The following is a 26,092-nucleotide window of genomic DNA, read 5'->3' on the forward strand; positions in this document are numbered from 1 at the left end:
TTGAATTTAGTTATTTAGTCAGTTAACATGTAGGCTATGACCTCTATGTAAAACGAATAATAGTTTACGTTTTCATTATTTTGGTACCATCTCATTGCTAACGTCAGGTTCCCAAACGAATGCAAGCTAATCTTAGTAAAGTATCAGTGCTATCGTTATTCCGGCAGTCGCGAGTTAATCTCCCCCTCGCATTCGTCACGGCGCCACTGAGTGTAAAAGCGCGAAAGGCGAAGCTTGAATTTTTACATTTACATTTTTACATTTATTCATTTAGCTGACGCTTTTATACAAAGCGACTTACAATTGCTATATATGTCAGAGGTCGCACGCCTCTGGAGCAACTAGGGGTTAAGTGTCTTGCTCAGGGACACATTGGTGTCTCACAGTGGATTCGAACCCGGGTCTCTCACACCAAAGGCATGTGTCTTATCCATTGCGCTACCACCACCCCTCAATTTCCAGATATGTCCCTCTTTGGCTAATGTATTTTCAAGATGGAGGCGCAACATCGCTCGTGTGTATTCTGAACGGCAGATTCTATGCTTACGAGAATACTTGATTAGTTGGTGGAAGTAATTACACATGAATGAGCACATTTAATTTTGAAATAACAGTGTTTTTGCTAAGAATCAACTTTAAAAAATGACAGCTTTAATGAAAAATATAAAAATTAAGTGAGTTTGTGGCTAAACAAGAAAAAAATATATAGTAAGTGGGGTAAGAAAAATAAACTTAATTCATAGGGAAAACAAGATATTTTTTCTGATCCAATTGTCAGATAATTTTTCGTGTTTTAAGCATAAATCATTTTTTATATCATTCAAGACTTAATATCTTCAGTCTTTTTGCTTCTCCAGTAAATGAGTCTTGATTTACACGTTTCAGTGTCTGAGGCCCAGTGATTTTCATTTTTCAGAAATGACACACTGCAATCAATCACATTATCTGCAATGTACTCACTGTACAATTAGATATTGGAATTATATTAGATATTGAAATGATATTGAAATCTCAGATGAGAGTTTGATAAGAAGCTCCAGACCGGATGGATGTGACGGGAGGAAGATGGGAAGAGGAAGAGGAGAGGTGAAGGAGAGCAGCACACACACACACACACACACACAGACATCAGCACGACTGACCTTGAGTTTCCACAATCCAACCCTGACTCTCCCACCCGGGGCGGATCATAACAGCATTACTGACCCGAGGTCAGACCTCAAAGTGTCACATCCTTAAACTGAATCCGAAAGGTTTCACTAAAGCTGCAAACTTTTGCACCAACAACACACAGCATTTCCCAGTTCCTCATTCGGATTATAATCAGTGACGGCGGTTACAGGTGAAGTTTCATACACTTGCTTGTTATTGCAAAGTCTACAAAAACAGTGTTTGCACGAATAAAGATGTTGCATCACGTAGTTTTTATAAAAGTATATCAGAGTCAAACTCTTCAAAATTTCAACTTTGATTCTTTACACGGAGACATATGAACAACATGGAAGTAAAGAGCTAAAGTTAGTCGAGTCGTGATAAATTGTGAAAGTATTATTATAATACTGATTCGCATATTAAACGGAAGGGAAAACATCACAGAATTAATCAAATCCATCATACCTGGATAGACAGTGAGAAACTGAAGTCTTGTTTCAAGTGATGATTACCAGTTAAAACAATATTAAAAACAAAAAAAAAATCAGAATATTTAACATCTCGTCAAATAAAAGTAGTAAAATGATTTAAAATCCAGCCATTCATTGCCATATTGTGATGTGTAAACCAACTAATGTGATTTACATATTTTAAAATGCGAGTTTATTATTGTATGTTATATAACCCATAAATGATAGGATATGAAAATGCGTTGCATAACAAGAATTACAGTCGACTCGACAGATCTGGAGATTTCGGCCGTTCCTCCTTTCCTGGAACTGCATGACTAGATAAAAGTTTCCCGCAGGACTAATCATGATGCACTGACTCTACAGGCTCAATGTGACTTACAGCAAGGTCATGTGTGTGAACGTGAACACACACACACACACACACACACACCATCATAAATCATACATAAAGATGCAATGTGCTGTTAGTGACGATTCCATTGGCTGTGTGACTCTGATTAGGGCCGTTTGATGTGGACAAAAAGAATAAATCCTATCACGATTTTTAATCAATATTACGATTTTGTAACAATATTTCCTTACTCTTACTTTTCTGTATAATTTTTTGGAAGCCGGCTTTATTGATATTTGCAGGCACCATTTATTTGCATAAATATCGTCGTAAGGTGTGTAGTTCGCAAATGCCTTTATTATTGATTTTGATTTATCGACTGGTTTACCTTCCCGGTTTCTTCCATGTCGTAATGCTGGCGGGAAATTTCTTGCGGTTTAGAAATTATACGTTCGCATCGCGATTTTATTACGATTTTGATTAATCGCACAGCCTTAATTCTGATGAGGTTTTACATTATTTGGAATATATAGTGATCAGCCTCATATATACACTCACACACACTCTCGCTCTCACACACACACACACACACACACACACACAAACACAGACACACACACAGAGACACTTACACACACACACACACACACACACACAGAGACACTTACACACAGACACACACACACACACACACACACACACAGAGACACTTACACACAGACACACACACACACACAAACACACACACACACACACACACACACTCAAACAAACACACACACACACACTCAAACACTCACACACACCCATGAGGATGTTCTGTTCTCAGACTTCCACTTCAACACTTGAACACAGAGTTAAGGAAAACAGACACACACTTTCTCCATGTCCTTCCTGAAAGCTCTGGTCACATCCCGTCGGATCCTCCGATGATTTTATCCTCATCTGTCTGTCCTCTTCCCTGAACCCAAACCTCACACTTTCCCTTCACACTCGCTCATCCGGTCTCTCATCCGGCCGGTCCATGTGTGTCGTCTTCTCTGTCTCGGTCTCACGGCATCATCCTGATTACTCTGTTAAGACTCGCTCACTTATCCGGAAACAGACCATCTGACCGAATGTATATACAGTGATTTCTAGATCTGAAAAGTCAGGTAAATAATAAATAAAAAAAATCTTTTTCATTAATTTTTATACATGTTTTTGTACAGTTTAAACATTATTCTAGTAATGCTAAGCTCTAAAGTACCTGAAAGTAAAGCAATATATATTACTAATATACATCGAACGACTGGAAAAGTTGTGTGGCCTTCGAATATTGTTGTATTTTTTACTAAAGTTAACATTTATTTTATTATAATATATAAAATATTATAAAATAATATAAATTATATGTATTAAACATTTAATATTTTAAGTCACTCCCTCAACAAGCCTAATTTAAACTGATTTCTAGACCGGGAAAAGTCATGTAAAGTAATACAGTTGTAAAGAGTCATGGGTATTTTTACGCATTTTTGAGTACAGTTTATTTTATACACTTTGCAAGGATTTTATCAGGTAGAAACTAAGAGAAAAAAATATTTTATTAATATCGAATGACTGGAAAAGTTAAAGGGCCTTCGAATATTGATGAATTTGTTGCAAATTTAAATTCTTACATTTTATTTCTTTATTATTATTATTTATTTGTATCTATCTATTTATTTATTTATTTATTTAACATTTATTTTATTATACGATATATACAATATTATAAAATAATATTAATAATAAATATTAAAGACATTTCTTATTTTAATTCACTCAATCAACAACAGAACAATATGTGACGTAGTTTTACAAGAGATTTGTAAAGTTTTACAATTTTACAAGTCTTGTAATTTTACAAGAGATTTCTGAATTTCTAGATCTGAAAAAGTCAGTAAAATTTAATACAAATAAATATTTTTCTTGTTATGCAAAGCTCTAAAATATTTTATCAGGTAAAAATCTAGAGTAAAAAAAAAATTTTTTTTTTTTACTAAGAAATCCCGAATGACAGAAAAACGAATTGAATATTGTTGTAAACGGTTGTAAACGTCGCACTGTTGTACTGTGTCATCAGATCTGATAACTGTTAACAAAGGGAATGTAAAAATGTCCTTTTCCGTTTGAACAAACTCCACATGTGATTTTATCTGAATACAGATACAGATACAAACCACTCTGCCATCGTAACAGATACAGATACAGATATTGATATTGCTTTGCTCATGTGAACCCTGCGAGGCTGCTAGTTAGCAGAGATATGCAGAGCTTGCAGAAAACAAGGACTTAAAAGACTGTAGCTCTAAGCCATGACTGCAGAGGACCCAAAACACACACACACACACACACACACGTGTAGATGCATCGTGACCGTCCTGCGCCAAAGGAAGTTGGTACAAAAGTGTCCGCTGCCCCTGTGATGCCCAGTGTGAGAGCGTCAGCGCCAATTATGCCCACTTGACTAAACAGATTCACACAGTATATGATGTACTACAGTAAACTGTACAGTAGATGCTTTGCTGTGATGCAGCTATTGGTGTCAAGCGTTTCAGATTAGACCACTGTATTTCCTGCAAGAAAAACCCAGAACGCTTCTCACACACACACACACACTCGGTGGAAAACCCCGCGATAAACCAAAGCAGTTCAACACCTCCACTATTCCCACACACTGTATGGGGGCGGAGCCTCTAATCAAACCATCTGGGGGCGGAGCCTCTAATCAAACAATCTCAATCTGGGGGCGGAGCCTCTAATCAAACAATCTGGGGGCGGAGCCTGTCATTTTGCTGCATTCAAATCATGTCAGAAAAATGTTACTTAAGATAAGCAATGAAACAATCATTGTGGAATCAGGGTTAATATAGTTTACTAAAACCAAAACCATAAAAGACATTGTGGTTACTTGCAAAAAAATAAACATAAACTGGTCTAGTCGCCATGGCAATATTTCTGACAACCAAAACAACCAACATAACAATCTAGACATTTAAAAAAAAAAATATTGCTCAAATATTACAATATTACTCAAATAAATACAGTATTAGAATTGGTCAAACTGTACAGAAAATGGCAAATTAAAAAAATAATTCAAAATATAAAAAAACAATAATAGTATCTCAATGATACTAAAATAACATCTGATTTTGACATCACGCTTTAGGAAATGTGTTGCTAAGCAGAACAAACTACAAACCAATTTTATTGTATTATCATAATTCATATTTAATATTACTTTTTATTTTAATTTTAGTAAAAGTTTTAGAAACTTTGTTGCATGTATTTGTCATTTTTATTAGTTTTTTTAAAATATATCTGTAGTTTATTATTTTTTATGTAAGATTTAATTATTTTAGTAGTTTAGTTAATCTAAATGAAAATTGGAGTTTACACTTTTTATATTTTATTTTATTTCAGTTAACGTTTATTTTATTGCATGTAACAAATGTGTGTTTTTTTTATGGTTTTAGTTTTAGTTAACATTAATAATCTTGCGTCAAACTTCATGCAAGAAAGTCAACTAAGCGTGTCCTGGCTGATTATAATTCACCTTGAGACTGCAGATCCTTCTAAGAGCACATTTGGCTGTCATTCCTAATGAGCAAAGTGGAAACTGTGGCCCTACGCTACTCCATTTTGGATCGGCCGCATGGGGAGCTCCTGCCAAAAAGCATCTGGCTGATATTATTCATACCACCAGTCAAGACAAGACAAGTGCTGACCAGAGAGAGAGAGAGAGAGAGAGAGAGAGAGAGAGAGAGGGGAGGCGTCTTGGCTCTCCTACATCACCTTTACAGGCTAATTGTTTTAAAATGCTTCAGTCTGCAAACGTGATGAGAATAAAGAAGAGGCTGCTGTAATGAACTGCCCTGAAAGTTCAACAACTCATCTGTCAGACGGACTGTAAAACACACACATGACACTTACATCAGCAGCGTGTGATGTATCAATATTCTGACTCGACCAATGGCGTGAGTTTGGGGGCGGGACTACCTGTGTGTCTGACAAATAGAAGATAAGAGGCGGAGCAGAAGAAAACAATTATTTAGTCAATATGGTTTGGTGCCATTAGTGGTGCAGAAATTAACCAGCAGCTCCAACATACACGTGTGTTTCCAAAAGTTTGAGGTCTGTAAAACAGCGTTATTCAATGTGTTGACAGAATTTCCACTGAAACGGGAAGAGAGGGCGGGACATATTGAGAAGCCCCTCCCCTTTTTTAAATAGCCAATAGTGTTTAGTTTATATCACAGCTCAGCCATATCCGTGATTTCCTCCTAATCTCTAATCGCTTCTCCATCGAATCTCCTCCATATCACTTTAAAATACAGCATTCTGTGCCGAATTCAATGGGTCCGATACGTTTTGTGTTCCGCATCGACTCGATCACATGATCCGCTCTGTATATCGTGTCTCTGGACCGGAGCTGAGGTGATTCGTGTGACACTAACGTGAAACCAGACTTCATTCGCCTCAATGGAAAGATATTTACAGTGTCTGAATCGTTCCCTATCCCCTATATAGTGCACTGTGTGTCGTTCACCTTGTAGAAAATAGTACATGTGTGACCGTTTTCAGCCGCAGCTTCAGCAACTATTTATAGTGTAGGGGGCGGAGCTTCAGATTCTAGAGAGCAATTGATTGGACAGAAAATCTGATGAGAAGCTGAAGTGCAGTGATGTAAACAAAATCACTGATCCATATTTAAATGCTTAAATCTTCTAAATGTGAATTTTGTCATTGTTTTGAAGCTCACTAGCTTATAGATAACTAGCTTATAGATAGGTAAGACTAACATAATCATCCTAAAAGCCAAAAAAACTTTAATTTTAATATCATGGGGACTTTATGGAGTGTTATTTTACTTTTTTTTTTTTTTACTTTATTTAATTTCTGTACCTGAAAACTACTGTTAGAACAAGCTGAAAAAACGACAAAGCACTGTTTTTTAAATGAAAGATTTAAAAAAAGATATAGAATACTGAATAGAATAGAACAGAATAGAATAGAATAGAATGAACAGTGAAAGTAACAGAAGCTCCTATAGTACATTTATCAGGCATTATTATGCATGAAAATAACTGAGGTAAATATCTATCTGCCAAAAGAATTAAGCCAACTAATATGATTAACATTCTTTTGGTTTCTCTACCCATTTTTTATTTATTTATTACAAATACAATGAATTACCAAAAATTTTAAATATAAAAGTCTTTACTGTGACTTTTGATCAATTTAATGTGTCCTTGCTGAATAAAAGTATTAATTTCATTTCAAAAGACACCTTTTGCTGGGAAACTGCCGCCATAGATGTAACCTGTATAAGTTTCATTCTCAGTAAGAACACGGAAGAATGAGACTCTATATGCATGTTAATACCCTACTAAAAACACATAGGCAACACAAACCTGCATTCAAAGAAAACACCTAACACGTTCGTGACCACAAAAGCCTATGAGTTTACACATCAGCTCGAATGAGTTTCTCACGCTCAAAACAGAGCTGTGAAAATGTTAACAGCTGAATGTTAAACTGAAACACACTCATACACAACACAATCAGTCAATCAGAAGCATAGCCATCATCATACCTGATCCAGAAAACCTCTAGAAATAACTGTAAACTCTACTTTCTGGCAGATAAACTAGTGGACAGCAGCATGAAGGGCAAAAAGTAGCCAGATGCACAACACAAAAACGTCACGACCTTGCAGAAGCATCTGCCAACCGGCTGCTTTAGCACTCGACTGAATTAAAGCATCATGCACTAATCCAACTATTGGCTAAAGCTCACCAACTAACATCTGCCTTTCAGCAAATCAGATATCACATAACTTAATTAATATTCATGAGCCAGGCTGTGGCTGGCCAATCATATTAGCTTGGTGCTGACTATAATACTATAAGAGTATTTCTGTGACAGTAGTGTTTGTCAGGGTCAGTGTGTAATGTTTACTGGCGACTTGAGAAACAGTGACTGTGTGGGGGCGTGTCCTGCGGAAAAACTATGCAAATGACAGCTGTGTGACGCCTGTTGCATTTTACATACAAACTCGTTCTCCAGCACGTTCAGTTTTAGAAGCAAGAAAACTGATTCCTACGGAGGCCCTAAAGGGACATGGTGATGGAAGATGGAGGAAAAATCCCAATGCTTTTGCGTTCCCATGAGAAACGTGTTTTTTTCGCGAACACTAGGTTTCTCAGGGGAACGCAAACATTTTGCGAGAGAATGTAAAAGCAATGGCAAATCATTTTTTTCTCCATTCCTCCTTCACCATGTCCCTTAGGGGCTCCGTAGATTTCTACCAATACACCTTGTTAATATTTTTATTTTAATTTTTTAGAAGTGTTAAAGGTGCTCTAAGCCAGAGTCCTGCAGGGGTTCGGGTACCTGCGCGCAAAATTTAGCTAAAACGGGTGAAAAATATCCAACTGTGTCGGATACGGGTGCGGGTCGGGTCGGACACGGGGGAAACATGGGTCTAAACACGGCTCTAAACACGGGTTTAAAACAATCACATGCAAACGTAAAAATATATGCATATTTTTAGGAACACATCTACAAAAATATGCCTGCATTTCAAGTTGATAAAATAATTTAAAGGTGCATTGTGTAATATTTAGGAGGATCTGTTGACAGAAATGCAATATCAAATACATAACTATGTTTTCAGTGGTGTATAAAGACCTTACTTAATGAACCGTTATGTTTTTATTACCTTAGAATGAGCCGTTTATATCTACATACACCGCGGGTCCCCTTACATTGAAATGTGCCGACATGTTTCTACAGTGGCCCTAAACGGACAAACGCGTTTCGTTATGTTGTTCTGCGTGCAAGGAAGCAAGCTAAAGTCAGCGAATAAAACACTGACACAATGATGAACAAGTAACAATAATATTCGCAATAACATATAATAAAGTAAACATAATTTCTTAATTTATCTTTGTAAAGAAACCTCATTGCTGATCTGACTACTCTCTGCTGTCTCAGACGATTACATATTTTCCTGTCGGCCACCTAACTTCTGTTGGTTGAAATTCGTAACCCCACCACTAGATGCCGCTATAAATCACACACTGCACCTTTAAAATCCACATCAGTTTATTTGTGCCCACACGCCACGCCCTCCCAGGATCTATAACGTTACCTAGGCTACTTTCAGTTTTAAAAATTCATCATAACCGCGCGCACGATCTGCTTGCAGTCGTCGAGATGGATGCTGAGGAGTTGAAGAAAAGAATAGCTAGTGGAGATTGTAAAGTTGTCGACAAATTCGTCATCAAAAATCAAGTCGAGTGTGTGGGAGAAATTTGGAGTTATCTGAAGAAAATATTGTGAAAGGCTTTGCTGCATGCATTTTCGTGTTGGATAGCCGCAAATGTGGAACTTCATCGCCGAGGAAGCACGCAGATAACTGTGGTAACAAACCTAACAGTTCTATCGAACAGTATTTTTTCAAATTTAACACTGTTCAGTATGTGTGGTAGACGCAATTTCGTCTAGCCTACATGTGACAATTTTGGGTTCAAACACGTGTTTGAACCCAAAATTGTCAGATGTAGGCTAGACGAAATTGCGTGGCATATAGTGTTGTAGCCGCGTCTGTTCGATTGGTAAAATGTTAAGGCTACTCAGTTTTGTGGTAACGTTAGCCATGTTCTTAACCGGCCTTTTGACAGCTGTGGCTGAAGTTGTCCTTGTGTTAATTGTCGTGTAAAAACTTCTGTATGACCTGGCAATAAACATTTTTGTAAGTGTGTCTATAATGTGATTGGCTAAACTGATTTTATTTCGGGTGTCGGTTCTATTTTAAGCGGGTCGGGTCGGGTGCGGATTTTAATTAGTGCTGCTGTCGGAAAACGGGTCGGATGCGGTTTTAAGCACTGCGGGTACGTGCAGGACTCTGGCTCTAAGCGATGTCACGCGTTTTTTAGGCTAAAACATTTGTCACATACAGCAAACATCTCCTCAATATCAGCTAGCTGCCTGTCCCCTGAACACACTGAAAAAAAACACGGTCTCTGTAGACAGCCCAGGCTCCACAAACGGCAACAAAAACAAACTGGCCCAGCCTGGACCACGAAACATAACAAACAGTGTTCCAGCCAATAACCGACAAGAATGATTTGGGGGTGGGGGTTGGGGGGTTAGTGCGCATGAAGGGGGATGTGGGGAGTGGAGGAGAGAGAAGCATGAGGAGGGAAGTTAGCTAGAGGAGAGATGTCCTAGACAACGACAACGACTAACGTTAGAGTTATATTCTCTTGAATTTTGATATGGCCGACACATGACCAAAGAGACGACGTTCCGATGAACAAATAGCAAAGAAGAGGGAAAAGGAGAAGGAAAGCGCGAAGTCCCGAATTTACATCGGGGGAGGGGACGGGATGAGGAGGAGGGGATGGGATGAGGAGGAGGGAGGGTCGAGCTAGCCTCCGTTTTGTTTGACAATACTTCGAACGTCAACAAGAAATGACGTCACCCAACATCGCTTAGAGCACCTTTAATAATAAAGGGCAAAATGTTCTCCATCAGAAATGAGTCGACAATCCATAATGCATTAAAACATGGAAGGTACAAAAGTCATACATGTTTTACATGAGAGATACATCTATGAGAGCCTAGTTAAAAAATAATGCTATTAAAAAAATAAAGATGCAATTCAGACAAAAACTGACTTAAAGTTAAAAGAAAAAATGTGATGGATGGATGGAACCTGGTAATACCACCATTAAAATAATAAACATGTAAACCAGACAGAAACTGATTTAAAATGAAAAGTAAAAAAATATTTTTGAAATAATAAATAAATAAATAAATAAATAATAATAATAATAATAATAATAATAATAATAATGCAACCTCCTATAGCAAAACCACAGTTGCTAAAATAAAGTACTTACAGAGAGATGTGTGAACAACAGAAAAGAATGAAAGTCATCTTTGACAAAAATATGCATTATTATAATCAATAATAAGCAACAATGCAACAATGTTTAAGGCTTAGTGGATGACATTCCTGAAAAGTTCACATTCACTTATATGCATTTGGCAGATGCATTTACTCAAAGCGACTTGCATTGCATTCAAGCTATACATTTTTCCAACCTTGCATTCTTTAGGAATCTGACCCATGACTTTGGCATTGTTAGCACCATGCTGTACTGTTTGTGTTATAGGAAGAATTCAAATGCCAGCATTAAAAACGTTTTTGTTTTAACACTGATTGGCTGATGAGATTTATAATGCGCACTTGAATACAACACTGTATATCTCCGTCCAGTCCATTGACCTAAACAAATCATTGCAGTGTTACTTTGTAAATGAGACGTGTAAGAGAAGACATCTACAGCGCTGCAGAAAACCACAGACTCTCTCCGGAGACAAACAGACCGATTGAGTCTGGCCAGAGATCAAACCCCATTCAAACACACACAATCACATCTGCACTGCCGTTCATCACACACACACAGACCAGACGCTCTCCAGTCTTTCCTTATTAGAGATGTGATGAAACCTCTAACAGTAAGTGATAAAGTTGAGTATGTGCGTCATCCTGCAGTGTTTGTGCTCCAGACACCAATGATTCCTCAAATCCTGTGTGTTGTTGAGGAGAGTGTGCTGCTACTTTACTAGGTGATCATCAGAGGCACCATTTTTACCTTTATAGACCATAAAACAGGTGAAAAAAATCCACAGATGCACATAGAAGGAACCCAGAACACCTTAGAAACCCTTAGCAACACCTTGGAAACCATGCAAAGCGCCATAGCAACTACGTAGCTCTGTGGCTGGGCCCAAGCTTTGGAATGGTCTCCCTTATCATGTGAGGTTGGACATTTTTAAATGTAGATTTTGACATTTTTAAATCTACTCTTAAAACACATTTTTATTCTTTAGCTTTTGGAAACCTGTAATTATTGTTGTTTGTTGTTGTTGTTTTTTGATAGTGTAGACCTGCTTTGTACTATGTACAGCACTTTGGATCAATCTATATTGTGTTTAAATGTGCTTTATAAATAAATGTTGTTGTTGTAGCAACACCCTGGCAACCAATAAGAACACCCTAGCTACTGCATAGCAGGTTGCAACGTTAAAATCTTTTAGAAAACCCTTGCTTAAAACCACCTTAGAAATCTCATAGCAATGCCTTGGTAACCATCCACAGCACCATAGCAACCACGTAGCATCACTCTGGCAACCAATCAGAACACACTTGATATTGTATAGCAACACACTAAAAACTAATTTAAAAAGCCTGGCAACTGAATAAAAACATGCTTAAAACCACCTTAGAAACCACATAGCAAAGCCCTGGCAACCACCCACAGTACCATAAATGAATAGCGACACCCTGGCAACCAGTCAGAGTACACACATGCTATTTTTTTTTTAGAAAACTCTAGCAACTGCACAAAAACTTGCTTAAAACCACTATAGAACCACATAACAATGCCTCGGCAACCAGTCAGAACACACTAGCTACAGTTCTGCAAAGCAACATGCTAAAAAACATTTAAAAAACCCTAGCAACCGCATGAAGACATGACAAAAACTGACAAAAACTGACAAAAACCGAAGCAACGACACTGTGATGCCCTGGCAACCAGTCAACCGGCAATCCTAAGACGAGCAGCACTCAAATCAAACTATTTTCCGCATGAATCCCACAAGGCTGAAAGAAGAAGGAATTCTGCAGGGCTGAGCGATGTCAGTATGACCTTAGTGACCAGCTGCTGTTTATTAGAGACAGTACCATACTGCATACTTACTGCACACGAGGAAACCTCAAACTAATGACAGATCCAAGCAGTGAGGGAGGGACACCACCAGTACACACACACACACACACACACACCACACACATGAATCTCAGAACGCTAAGTCTATTAAGAGAGCTCCATCTGGAAGAACCAGGACACCTAAAATAAGCATGCATACATCCAATTCAGAAAATTAAAATTCGTGTTAAGTGGTCCAAAATTTTACACACACGCAAGAAAAAATGTCACTTTAAAGTTTTCTTATTTAATTTTTAATGATCTGACATGCTTAAAACCACAAAGCAACGCCTTGGCATCCATCCAAAGCGCCATAGCAACTGCGTAGCAACACCCTGGCAACAAATAAGAAAGCCCTAGCTACTGCATAGCAACATGCTAAAATCATTAAGAAAACCTTAGCGAATGCATAAAACATACTTAAAACCACTTTAGAAATCACATAGCAACGCCCTGGCAACCATCCAAAGCACTATAGCAACTGTATAACAACACCCTGTTAACCAGTCAGAACACACTTGGTATTGCATAGCAACATGCTAAAAACCATTTAGAAAAGCCTGGCAACTGAATAAAAACATGCTTAAAAGCACGATATAAACCACATAATCAACGCCTTAGCAACCATCCAAAGCACCATAGCAACTGCATAGGAACACCCTGGCAACAAATAAGAAAACCCTAGCTACTGCATAGCAACATGCTAAAATCATTAAGAAAACCTTAGCGAATGCATAAAACATGCTTAAAACCACTTTAGAAATCACATAGCAACGCCCTGGCAACCATCCAAAGCACCATAGCAACTGTATAGCAACATCCTGGTAAGCAGTCAGAACACACTGAACAACTAAAAAACATAGTTTGCTAAATTTATTCATAATTTTTCAAATGAAGACGCCCCCAAATTGAAGGTTTTATTGGATTTACCTCACTTCTGGGAAAGATTTTGTTCCCAATAATAACCATGGTTAAGCAAACCCACACAAACACACTTTTAAATGACAAAGTACCTTAGACTTAATGTTTTTAGATAATGCCCGTTAAATTGATTACTAGCTTAACACAATAACAGAAAACTTTGTGCATGTTTAGAATGTAAATAACTCCCAAAGGGAGGTTTAGTCAGTTTTAGCTCACTTCTGGGGACAATTTTGTCCCACAAGAATAACTAAGTAAACCCACCCATCCCACACACAGAGAGCGAGAGAGAGAGCGAGAGAGAGAGCGAGAGAGAGTGTGAGAGTGAAAGAGAGCGAGAGAGAGTGTGAGAGTGAGAGAGAGCGAGAGAGAGTGTGAGAGTGAGAGAGAGCGCATCTGGAACTTGGTGAAGCAGAGAAACCACAAAGTCAGAGGTCATACAATGAGAGACGTTGATTTCTCATTTTAGGTTTAGTCTGGTTTCACGGATTAGCATGACGGCCTAAATATCCAGAAGAGTCTGTGGCACATTTTCCTTTTACTTTCACAGATGAACTACTTCCACTTAAACAACCTTCCTGCAGCCAATCAGTTTTACTGTAAATGTACATGCTAGTTATTGGTTAGTACCAGAACTGTGCTGTTTCTCCAGCAAAACTTAGTTAAGCTGCATTAGACTAGTTAAGAAGCCAAGAGGAAAGAGACAAACCGCATCCAAGTCACATGACAATGATATCAAAGTACTTCCTCATCAGATTAATGTTCAGAGATTGATACAGAAGCATTGACTCAACCGAGTTCAGGATCAGGACTATCTGTCTTTATGACCAGAATATCTGTGGGAATATTTACTACTGTATCTGGTGATGTTATTTCCACGGAAATGACACACTTCATCTTTAAAAGATGTGCAGTAATGAACACAAACATGCACCAAAATAACACACAGCTCTGTTTTCCACAGAGCATCCCATGTGTCCTAATTTAACCCTGAACTGTTCTACTTTAGGTCATGTTCTCTCATGAGGGAAAACAGTGGCCTGCGGCAATGGCATCATGCGAACAGAGAGCCCTGGGGACGTGCCGATCTGTGCGTGTGTGTGTGTGTGTGTGTGTGTGTGTGTGTGTGTGTGTGTGTGTGTGTGTGTGTGTGTGTGTGTGTGTGTGTGTGTGTGTGTGTGTGTGTGTGTGGAGAGAGATGGTCTTCAGAGAATATCAGATCTTGGTTGGAACCGCACAGATTTTCCAAGCAGACAAAAACCCTGAAGCTGTCTTTTGTTCATCTAGTTGACTTCAAATGCAGCACGAACACTACTGGCACACAAGAACCTCTCAGACAATCTCTCACACTTTTTTCTGAACGTTTAACCTTGAAAGGTGTGCTTTTGATGTGTGGGAACTTTAGTAAGTGGTTAGACAACTAGTCATTTAGTCCACACTTTCACATTCAATTCATATCCACTTCACATACACTGCAAAAAAAAAAAATAGATTTTTGAACATATAAACATTCTTAAATCAAGATACATTTAAGTCTTGTTTAAAATTTAAACTGTCAAAATTAAGTGAGTTTATGATTTAATCTAGAAAAAATATCTGCAAATGGGGTCAGAAAAATAAATCTAATTCAAAGGGAATTCAAGATTATCTTTCAGACAACACTGAAAGATGTTTTGTTCTTGTTTTAAGCACAAACTCACTTTAAGGGATAGTTCACCCAAAAATGAAAATTATCCCATAATTTACTCATCTTCAAGTCATCCTTTCTTCTTTCAGCCAAACTCAATTGGAGTTATATTATTAAATATCCGGGCTCTTCCATGCTTTATAATGGGAGTGAATGGTACCTTAGTTTTTGAAGCTCAAAAAAGCGCATCCATCCATCATTAAAGTGATCCGTACGACTCCAGGGGTTAATAAAGGCCTTCTGAAGCCAAGAAAAATATCCATATAACTTTATAAACTATAATCACTGGTTTCCGGTAACGGCTGTACGCGAGTCTAGTTCCGGCGGAAGAGTGACCTCTGACCCGACGCATGACGAGTGACCTCTGACCCGACATATGACGAGTGACCTCTGACCCGACGCATGACCAGTGACCTCTGACCCGACGCATGACCAGTGACCACTGACCCGACGCATGACCAGTGACCTCTGACCCGACGCATGACCAGTGACCACTGACCCTACGCATGACGTATTAACGAATGCAGAAGCGCAGAGGATCGAGCAAAACAAACACCGGAGTCTAAAACGAGAATTTTGTAATGTGGGAGGAGCTTGAGTTTGTTGTTTGAACCGCGAGAGGCTTTCGACTCTCACCTGAATTTACGCTACTCCTACATCATAGGTCGGGTCAGGGGTCACTCGTCATGGGTCGGGTCAGGGATCACTCGTCATGGGTCGGGTCAGGGGTCACTCGTCATGGGTCGGGTCAGGGGTCACTGGTCATGTGATGGGTCAGAGGTCACTCGTCATGCGTCGGGTCAGAGGTCACTCGTCATGCGTCGGGTCAGACGTCACTCGTCATGCGTCGGGTCAGAGGTCACTCGTCACTCGTCATGCGTCGGGTCAGACGTCACTCGTCACTCGTCATGCATCGGGTCAGACGTCACTCGTCACGTCAGACGTCACTCGTCATGCGTCGGGTCAGAGGTCACTCGTCATGCGTCGGGTCAGACGTCACTCGTCATGCGTCGGGTCAGACGTCACTCGCCATGCGTCGGGTCAGACGTCACTCGCCATGCGTCGGGTCAGAGGTCACTCGTCATGCGTCGGGTCAGACGTCACTCGTCATGCGTCGGGTCAGACGTCACTCGTCATGCGTCGGGTCAGACGTCACTCGTCATGCGTCGGGTCAGACGTCACTCGCCATGCGTCGGGTCAGACGTCACTCGCCATGCGTCGGGTCAGACGTCACTCGCCATGCGTCGGGTCAGAGGTCACTCGTCATGCGTCGGGTCAGACGTCACTCGTCATGCGTCGGGTCAGACGTCACTCGTCATGCGTCGGGTCAGACGTCACTCGTCATGCGTCGGGTCAGACGTCACTCGCCATGCGTCGGGTCAGACGTCACTCGCCATGCGTCGGGTCAGACGTCACTCGTCATGCGTCGGGTCAGACGTCACTCGTCATGCGTCGGGTCAGACGTCACTCGTCATGCGTCGGGTCAGAGGTCACTCGTCATGCGTCGGGTCAGACGTCACTCGTCATGCGTCGGGTCAGAGGTCACTCGCCATGCGTCGGGTCAGACGTCACTCGCCATGCGTCGGGTCAGACGTCACTCGCCATGCGTCGGGTCAGACGTCACTCGTCATGCGTCGGGTCAGACGTCACTCGCCATGCGTCGGGTCAGACGTCACTCGCCATGCGTCGGGTCAGAGGTCACTCGCCATGCGTCGGGTCAGACGTCACTCGCCATGCGTCGGGTCAGACGTCACTCGCCATGCGTCGGGTCAGAGGTCACTCGTCATGCGTCGGGTCAGACGTCACTCGTCATGCGTCGGGTCAGACGTCACTCGCCATGCGTCGGGTCAGACGTCACTCGCCATGCGTCGGGTCAGACGTCACTCGTCATGCGTCGGGTCAGAGGTCACTTGTCATGCGTCGGGTCAGACGTCACTCGTCATGCGTCGGGTCAGACGTCACTCGTCATGCGTCGGGTCAGACGTCACTCGTCATGCGTCGGGTCAGATGTCACTCTTCCGCCGGAACTAGATTCGCGTATGGCTGTTACTGGAAGCCAGTGATTATAGATATTATAGATGGATATTTTTCTTACACAAACGCATGGCTTCAGAAGGCCTGATTTGAGTCGTATGGATGCACTTTTATGATGGATGGATGCGCTTTTTTGGGCTTCAAAAACTCCCATTATAAAGCTTGGAAAGAGCCAGGATATTTTTTAATATAACTCCGATTGTGTTCAGCTGAAAGAAGAAAGTCATATCCACCTAGGATGGCTTGAAGGTGAGTAAATGATGGGAAAATTGGTTGAACTAACACTATAAAGTATACTATAAAGTACTATAACTATAACACTATAAAGAACTAACACTTTGATACATTTTCAGAAAAAGATTTTCTGCAGTGCATGTAAAGTGGATTTGAACTGAATGTAAATGTTTGGACTTGCCTAAACACTGACTAAAGTTCCCACACATCAAAAGCACACCTTTCATGGTTAAACATCCAGAAAAAGTGCATCGGCGGAGTGATGTGTATCCGTGACTCACCTGTGTCTTGTCTGAACTGATGCATGGACTGCAGGTCGATGACGTACGGCGCGAGCTGCGGATCCACCTGTCCCAGTATGACGGTCCCACGAGCGTCTCCCTTCAGGACGTTTTCAATGTGATGACAGACGGTGGCGCTGTACGGCCTCCATCGGCCGTGTTCGTTCATCCATTCCCAAACCACCACCCGTGCCATGCTCTGAGACGAGTATCCTCCTCCTCCTCCTCCTCCTCCTCCTCCCATCGACGCCAGGACCCCGGAGCCGGGTCGAGCCATGCGACTCAACTCCACGACAACAGCAGGCAGAACAGAACTCGGGACAATATATGCAGGGAATAATGTTCCAAAAGAATGTTCTTAGACTGTCAACATTCCGAATTCTTTGTTTCTGCTGAAAGAACGACCACATAAACAACACGAGCTGCCGTGGAAGTCAACGCACGTCCTGCAGAAGAACGAATTAGGCTCCGTTCACATGAGGGATTCACCCATGTAATCGAGTTTGCACACATAAACTAGATTAGTCTCTAGTATTCCAGCTCTGGAAGTAATCATGCTCTCCTCCAAAGTAAGTAATCCAGAACAGATGATCTGAGATGTTATATCTCGTTTTGAAGGAGTCCAGAAACTGTTAGTGATGCTCAGACAATCTTGTAATCCTGTGGTCCAGTTTTCTGGTCTAGATCAGGTTGACGGAGAAAATGACGCTGTCAGACAGTTTCTGTTTCTATATTCTGAGTCTGAAGTCTGAAGAAACAGACAGAGGAGAGAGAGAGAGAGAATCAGACAAAAAATACAAGACAAAAACCCCATTTAATTGAAGGTCACACATTTCCATATCACATGATAAAAATAGTTAGTGATGCAATCTAGGTTACTCATTCTGACTACTTTTTAGATTACTTTTGACCCAACTTGTTTATCACATTGTTTTGACAATCTTGTACCTTATTGATATAAAAATACAAAGAAAAATTTTTTTTTTTTTCATTGGATATATTGCTCCTGGAAGAGCTTTATAAGCATTAGGCTTTTTTGGAAAGGAACATTTAAAATAAAGTAGAATCAATGAATTATGAATCATCTATGCCATTGTGAGAACAACATGTAATCATGTAATCAATAGAGTAGTAACTGTAGTTTGATTGATTACAAGTATTTTTAAATGTAATCTAATCTAACTACAAGTACTTAATTTTTGGAATCTGATTACATAATCCAGATTACATGTCATCAGTTACTACCCAGCACTGGTCACACTAAAGTATGGAAGCTTGTTTCCGCCACAAAATAAAAAAATAAACCTTTTTATCTCACAATTCTGACTTTTAATATCTCGCAATTGTGAGAAAAAAAAAAATCAGAACATCGAGATAAAAGTTGCAAATATCTTTTAAAATGTTTTGTTTCATGGCGGTCACAAGCTTCCAAACTAAATAGGTGTAGAGTTATCATTAACTAAAACATTATAATTACTTGATCATTGGCTGCTGTACTCTTTAATCAATACATTAATAAAGCTAATGCAAGCAGAAACATTGATGACCTTTGAAGTCTTTTTGGTGTTTTTTATATTGCAGTTACACCACTTAAATTAAAATTTGTTATTGTTTTCATGTAAAATTATTCAAAAATTCCAGTTTTACAACAAGTCATTTGTTTTACTATTGAACTGGAATGTCTGATGCATTATGGAGCAGTGAAATACATATTTGCATGCATGGCAGGGATTTATTTTATTTTATTTAAATGCATTTAGATATTAGTTATACGATCATATTATTTTATGTAGCAGTTAAAATGTTTTAAAACACTGTAGTTTGCATTTTGCCATCAGTAGGCAGTAGTGTGACCCGCATCTACTGATGCCACATGCAGAATCTGTAGGAAATCATGTCAGACATACGCATGTGAACATAGACTGAAAACACGAACACAGAGAGAGAGATCCCTCTCCTCCTAACCTCCCTTTAATAACCCCTGATGAAAGATCCTGTGCCAGTGATCAATAACTGCATCATAAATCCCAAATAAACCCTTCATCTGTTCCTCGCGTCGCCGCGCGTGATGATGTGCGCGCAACCCGAACCCGAATCTATGGGAAATAAGCGCATATGTGTGGCCTCAAATCTGCTCTACTGTAACCCAGTTCTGCCTGAGGTCCATGTAAACGTGTAGAAGAGCCGGTTCTGCTCTCGATTCATCTTCATTTACGAGCAAATGATCTCGTTCTTCTTCTCCATATGAGCTCCGGATCCGCGTCTCCTCTTGATTCGATTCGATCAGAAACTCATCAGTGCATCACACTGGATCAGATGGGACGATTTTCTCCACTAAAAGCGCTTCACGCAGGTCCAGTCAAAGCGAGGATTCATCATTACTAGATATTAAAAAGGGAATATGCGCGCTCACAGATCTCTAGGAATAAACTGGACACACATGAGTCTTTTATATTGGCTCATCCTGACTACAACATCGTAAATGCATTCGATTTCGTATTATTTCATTTCAGGTTTCACCTCAGAATGGAGGCAGAAACGAGGAGAGGAATCAGTCACCTGTGATGTGAAGCGTCTCCGCCGAGCCGTGACGATGAACCAGGTTTGATCCAGAAAAAAAAGGACGCAAATAACATCTAACCGGCCTCAAACGAGAAGATGAGCAAATAAAGTGTTTGTAGATCACATTCCCGACACGAAATGAGCAGAAGCGAGTCGGAATGCGCCGTGTTCTGCTGTGCATGAGCTGTATTGGCTGTTGCTCATGTTGTGCGCATCCTCCACCGCGCGACTGTTGCTCGCTCGTGCGCGCGCGCGTGCGTGTGTGTGTGTGTGTGTGCAGCTCTATTTACCTCAACATGGAAATTTCAGCATGAGAAAATCAGATTTTCCGTTCTGACGATTCCTCTTCGGAATAAAGAGGAACAGAATCATAGTCATATTGCTTAAAATAAATTACACTGGAAAAAAATGGTGTAAAATGTGTAGCTATTGAGTTCACTATTAATTACAAAGAAATGGGAAGTAACATTAAACGTGAAATTTTGAAGTAGCAAGACTGAAATAGTATTTTCTTGTAAGGCTATACTCCAATAATCTTTATTGTATTTATACTTCAAAAAATCCTTTTTACAATGTATAGTAAATTACAGAACATTAACATATACTAAAACAACAGCAAAAAATATTATTATGGTAACATTACAATATGGTTTCATTTGTCAACTATAGTTAAAATCACCAATAGTTCTACAGCATGTATTAATCTTAATGCTAATTTTGACATACTAACACATTTAGTAAACAAAAAGTTGTGTGAACTAACATGAATAGGCCTTAACAATAAATCATTGCATTTTTATCAACTAACATTAAGAATAATAGTCGCTGTAGCCTATTTGAGAAATTAGACCTTATTGTAAAGAGTTTATAATTTTATCAATTTATAAAAATTATTATATTTTTAACTGTAAAAGGGGTGATGTATCCTGGGGGATACAAACATTAAAATAAAAAATCAGTCACCTTTTTAAAAAAATCGTGAAATTGTATTATTTGTGTCATAAATAAATTTTCTGATGTCTCTTTGTCTTGCCCTTTAAGGGTTAAGCAAGAGTGTTGTTGGCATATATAGGCCTATAAACACATTTGCCATTAGATTGACACAAAAGTTCACTGAAGGAGAGTTGAACTGAAGGAGAGTTGAACTGAAGGAGAGTTGAACTGAAGGAGAGTTGAACTGAACCCATGTGCCGTTTATTTAGATCCCAACATGAACTAAACACAGTAAACAATGATAGACTTGAACTTGACCTAAACATGAACAGAACTCACCAACAGCGGTAACAGGGAACATGGGTAACATACGGGGTATATATACACAAGGACTAATGACTTAACAAGACACACCTGAACACAATAAACCAATGAAAATGTTACACATGAGCCTATTGCTGAGTCCCAATTCGCATACTATCCGTCCTAAATAGTATGCGAAACTAGAATTAGTACGTCCCAAATCGTAGTATGTTGAAATGAGTATTCCAAAGATACCCGGATGGTCTACTATTTCCGGTTAGAATTCGAAGTGCAGATCAATGCACACTCTAACGGCTAATATTGCCCACAACCCATTGCGTGCGGGAAGGAGGAGCTTTGCGGTGATGATGGTGATGTAAACCTGGCAGTCGGATGCAGCAACGGAGATGCGCCCTCAGTTTTTAAGTTTAAGAATTCAAATGTTTAACCCTAATTAAAGTTATATTTTATTGTCTCGTAATATTAATGGGTTTATGTTGTGCCAAAAAAGTACCGTGTTTATCTTGTAGGGTCCGTTGAAGATACTGAGCGCCTCATTGCAGGCTACAAAACAATAAATAAAAAGGCTCTAGTACAGTGTCATGCAAGTGTCTTTTTTATGTATTTCTTTTTATGTTTCTGTCTGACTTATTTGTAGTAATACTGTGGCTGTACAAATGTTAACTTTATCAGTCCAACCAAAGAAACATGGTTACTACACTTTTACTATAGTAAAAGCATGGTTAATTTTCATCGGGGTATTTTTAAGTATTATACATAAGTATAAGATTAAGTATAAAATACGTTAAACAATAGTTACACTATAAACTTTAAATATTTTACCTCAGAAAATAAGTAGCTTTCGTTACACACATTTGCACATGAACGTCAGAACCAGCAGCCTCACAAACGACCTGTGTTTGGTTGATCTACGACGACGCCCTGCTTCACTCCTACAGTACATTTGGTAAAACACATTGTAAATGTATTGTGGAAAAAAAGATGGGAATAGTAAATAAAATTATATTGGATATATAAGAATGAATGAAATGTAAAATGTTTTGTTAACAGTCGCGGTGTGCGTAACTAGGCAACCACGTTCTCGTTTACGTTGCATGACGTCATCGAAGTATGTCCCAGAACGTGCATACTCTTTTGCTACACACTCAAAAGTATGTACTTTTTCATCACAAAAAAAGTACATACTTTTAGGTCGTAGTATAAGTAGGCGAATTGGGACTCAGCCTATGACATGATCACATAACGGATAAGGGAATCACATGACAAACAGGAGCCATGAAAACTACAAAATAAAATAAATGAAACCCAAAAACCAAACAGCTCTTTAATGTGGAAGCTTGTTTTTTAGTCACGGCTTATTGCAACTCTTTACTTCACAGTTCAAACTTTGTTTCTCGCAATGAGCACAAAACAAAAGTCAGAATTATGAGTTTATATCTGGCAATTATGAATTTATTTCTCACAATTGCGAGTTTATAACTCGCAGTTCTGGCATTTATTTCCCCCAGAAGTGTGAGATAAACTCAGAACTGTCAGACGTGCAGACAATTCATTACCTTTTTTTTTTTTTATTCCATAGAGGAGACGAACTTTCATTAAAAACATTTTATTTTTTTATTTTTTTAGGAAATAAAAGTAGGCCTAAAATCATAAAGAAGCAAATTAAATTGAAATTCAAAAACAAAAACAAAAAGATAGGCTTAAAATATATAGGCTAATGTTCAAAGCTGGTAAAACATTTTTTAAATAAATAATATTATTAATAATAATATATATACACACACAATATATTATGATGATTGGAAGATGTCTTATTTCAGTTAGTAAAAGACGCATATACATCATATTAATGTAATAATACTGTAATATCAGGCCTTTTAAAACAATAAGGACCAAAACAAAAATCGGACTTAAACCTCTATAATGATTTTATCAAGTTGAGTCACATTTATTTGTATGCCACTTTTCACAATACACATTTTTTCCAAGCAGCTTTATAAAGTCATACTGTTATGTCTATAATGCCTTAGTGCTTAACTATAGAGCATGCTGGGCAATATGATGACATCATATAACTTTATATATTTCTCATTTTATTGAACATTTACTCAATTCAACATGTATTTGTTTAAAAAGAACATGCCAAAATCCATCTGAATGTAATCAGGAATAACTTTGCAATAATTAAGATAGTTAATGCCACTCTCCCTTGAAATCATTCAGAGTGTAAATTGTAAACGCAGTGTGATTTATGATGATAAAGTTAGTGAACTGACTCAATTTAACACCACAAGTACCAGGTTTTGAGTTACAGGAACAGTGTGTGATGAAAACATTAGGAAATGTTGATATACAGCCAAGTAATATATCCATCCGTTCACAATCACATTCAGAAAGTAATGCTTTAACATGTCCAGACAATAAAACTGGCCTTTGAGGAATAATCAACATAAAACTAATCACTAATCAATGACTGCACATCCATCATTCATGGCTTTGACTGGAGTCTGAGACTGAGTTCATCTGCCAGGTTTGTATGAGAATGTACACAGACACAGCGTCCTCTAGTGTCTGAGGATATATACTGTACTTCTGAAATCAACAGATGCTTTAAACTCACGTGAGCATCACTTTAAGACTGTATCCTAGAATCCTGGTATCTAAAACATAAGTAGGGCGTATGATACTTAAAGTTAAACAGGCGTATGATAATTTTGGTGAAGGTGTAAGCTAGATTTATGCCTATTTTTTCACATCTTCATGGAATATTTTTCCTTGTAATAATGTATGGTTTGCAAAAATGAGAACTGCTGCATCTGTGTGTAGATGAGAGAAGCAAAGTGTGTGTGTGTTGTGCACACGCTACATTATGGCCAAGCATGCACCCTTAAAATATAGCATCTGAATAACATGTGCAACGCGCCACTGACTTCAGACGAGGTTTCTCCTGGTCTGTGGCGGAAGTGTTTTCTAAACCTGCAAAATAGCACCAGGGAACGCTTGCGCCGGAACACGCCTCCTCTTTTCGCTGAACCGCCCCCGGGAGTGCAAGTTCATTCCCTAATTTACCGGCGTGTGTCTGTGGAGGGAAAAGTCCGCTGTGCACGGGTGCAAAATAGGAATGATACATGCGTCACTGTACAAAGTCAGTTGCGCTGGGTGCAAGATAGGGCCCAATAAGTTTTTTTTCTAGGATCTACCATTTTCGTACAGTTGCACTGAAAGTGACAGAAGTGCAAATGTTACAGCTTACCCCATATGCGGGGTTAATTGTAACAGACAGAGGGGTTAGTTGTAACACTTCTGTGTAACACACATAATTCAGTCCTATTTTATCTGTATAGTCTGATATTGTTTGTGCATCTGTATAGATAGATATCCATACATACATCCCTCATCCAATCATCCTTATGGATCAATATCATGGATAGAGATATAGGAAAGGGCTGCACAGTTTTGCAATAAATAAATAAATAAAATCATCAAATATTGTAATTGCAATTGAATTATATTTGTGTGTGGCAGCTGCATGCAGAATAAAAACGAGCTTAAAAATCACATTTTAAACAGGCTATATTCTTAAAAAATAAACAAGTGATCAATGCATAGTAAACAGATGTGGAAAAAATCATACTTTGACTTTAAATTCCAACATTGTTTGTGAAAGTCCAACAAAGTTAAATGTGGCAAAATAAATATATAAATAAATACTCAAACCTGAAAAGTTGTGTGGCTCCCTGTTTTCATTTCATTATCGTTGTACACTTGGCGGCTTAGTTGTAACACTGAGCTACATCTAACCCCGCTGTGTAAAACATAGTTTAAGCCTAGCTAACAGTTGCTAGGAGTTGCTGACATGTTTCAAAACGGTGCTGTTTTAGCCAACAAGACAGTGATTAAGGGAATATAAAGTTAGATTTGGTGACGTACACACCCAACTCAGAAACCGAAAAAAATGTATGATGAAAGAATTTACTAGCGTGGAGTCAAAACACTCTTTGTCCAGTATCTTCACGAAATCTTATCAAGACTTTCCACAAATCAGTGGGAGACCGTCTTCTGGCAGCGAGAGAAAAAGAGCGGAAACACAACCTTGACCCTGACTAACTATGTAAAAGGTCTGTGTTACATTTAACCCTGCGTTAGGTTGTGCTGAGTGAGTGAGTGGAGGCGGGGCTCATTTGGATATTCATAGAACTGCGTATACTAAATGAGGCAAAGGTGTCGAGTTACATTCAAGATATTTTAAGGCATGAAGATTTTTTTTCAAGGAGAAAAACGCTTAAATATGTCATTTTGGAGATCAAAGATGAGTTTTAAGGGATAAAATGATTGACTACAGGGGG

General features: G+C 39.1%; 1 protein-coding gene and 1 long non-coding RNA gene across 3 annotated transcripts in view; one reads left to right on the plus strand and one right to left on the minus strand.

The window, feature by feature from the left end:
- dtx1 (deltex 1, E3 ubiquitin ligase) overlaps positions 1-20,736 on the minus strand; it is a 39,518-nt gene extending 18,782 nt beyond the window's left edge. The window contains exons 1-2 of one of the 2 annotated variants that reach the window (XM_082188872.1): positions 20,487-20,736; positions 17,928-18,675 (exon numbers count right to left, since the gene is read on the minus strand). In XM_082188872.1, coding sequence (XP_082044998.1) covers positions 17,928-18,204 — 277 coding nt within the window. In that variant the 5' untranslated portion in view covers positions 18,205-18,675; positions 20,487-20,736. Of the gene's footprint in view, positions 1-17,927; positions 18,676-20,447 lie in introns of both variants that reach the window. The other variant, XM_082188873.1, reaches the window with a different exon arrangement.
- On the plus strand, positions 18,700-19,651 carry LOC309513206. The gene is made up of 2 exons (XR_014211369.1): positions 18,700-19,115; positions 19,166-19,651. It is a non-coding gene; the product is annotated as an uncharacterized lncRNA (long non-coding RNA).
- Positions 20,737-26,092: the final 5,356 nt, after the last annotated feature.

This window comes from Leuciscus leuciscus (genome assembly GCF_965113295.1).
Source record: "Leuciscus leuciscus genome assembly, chromosome: 13".
Classification (NCBI taxonomy): domain Eukaryota; kingdom Metazoa; phylum Chordata; class Actinopteri; order Cypriniformes; family Leuciscidae; genus Leuciscus; species Leuciscus leuciscus.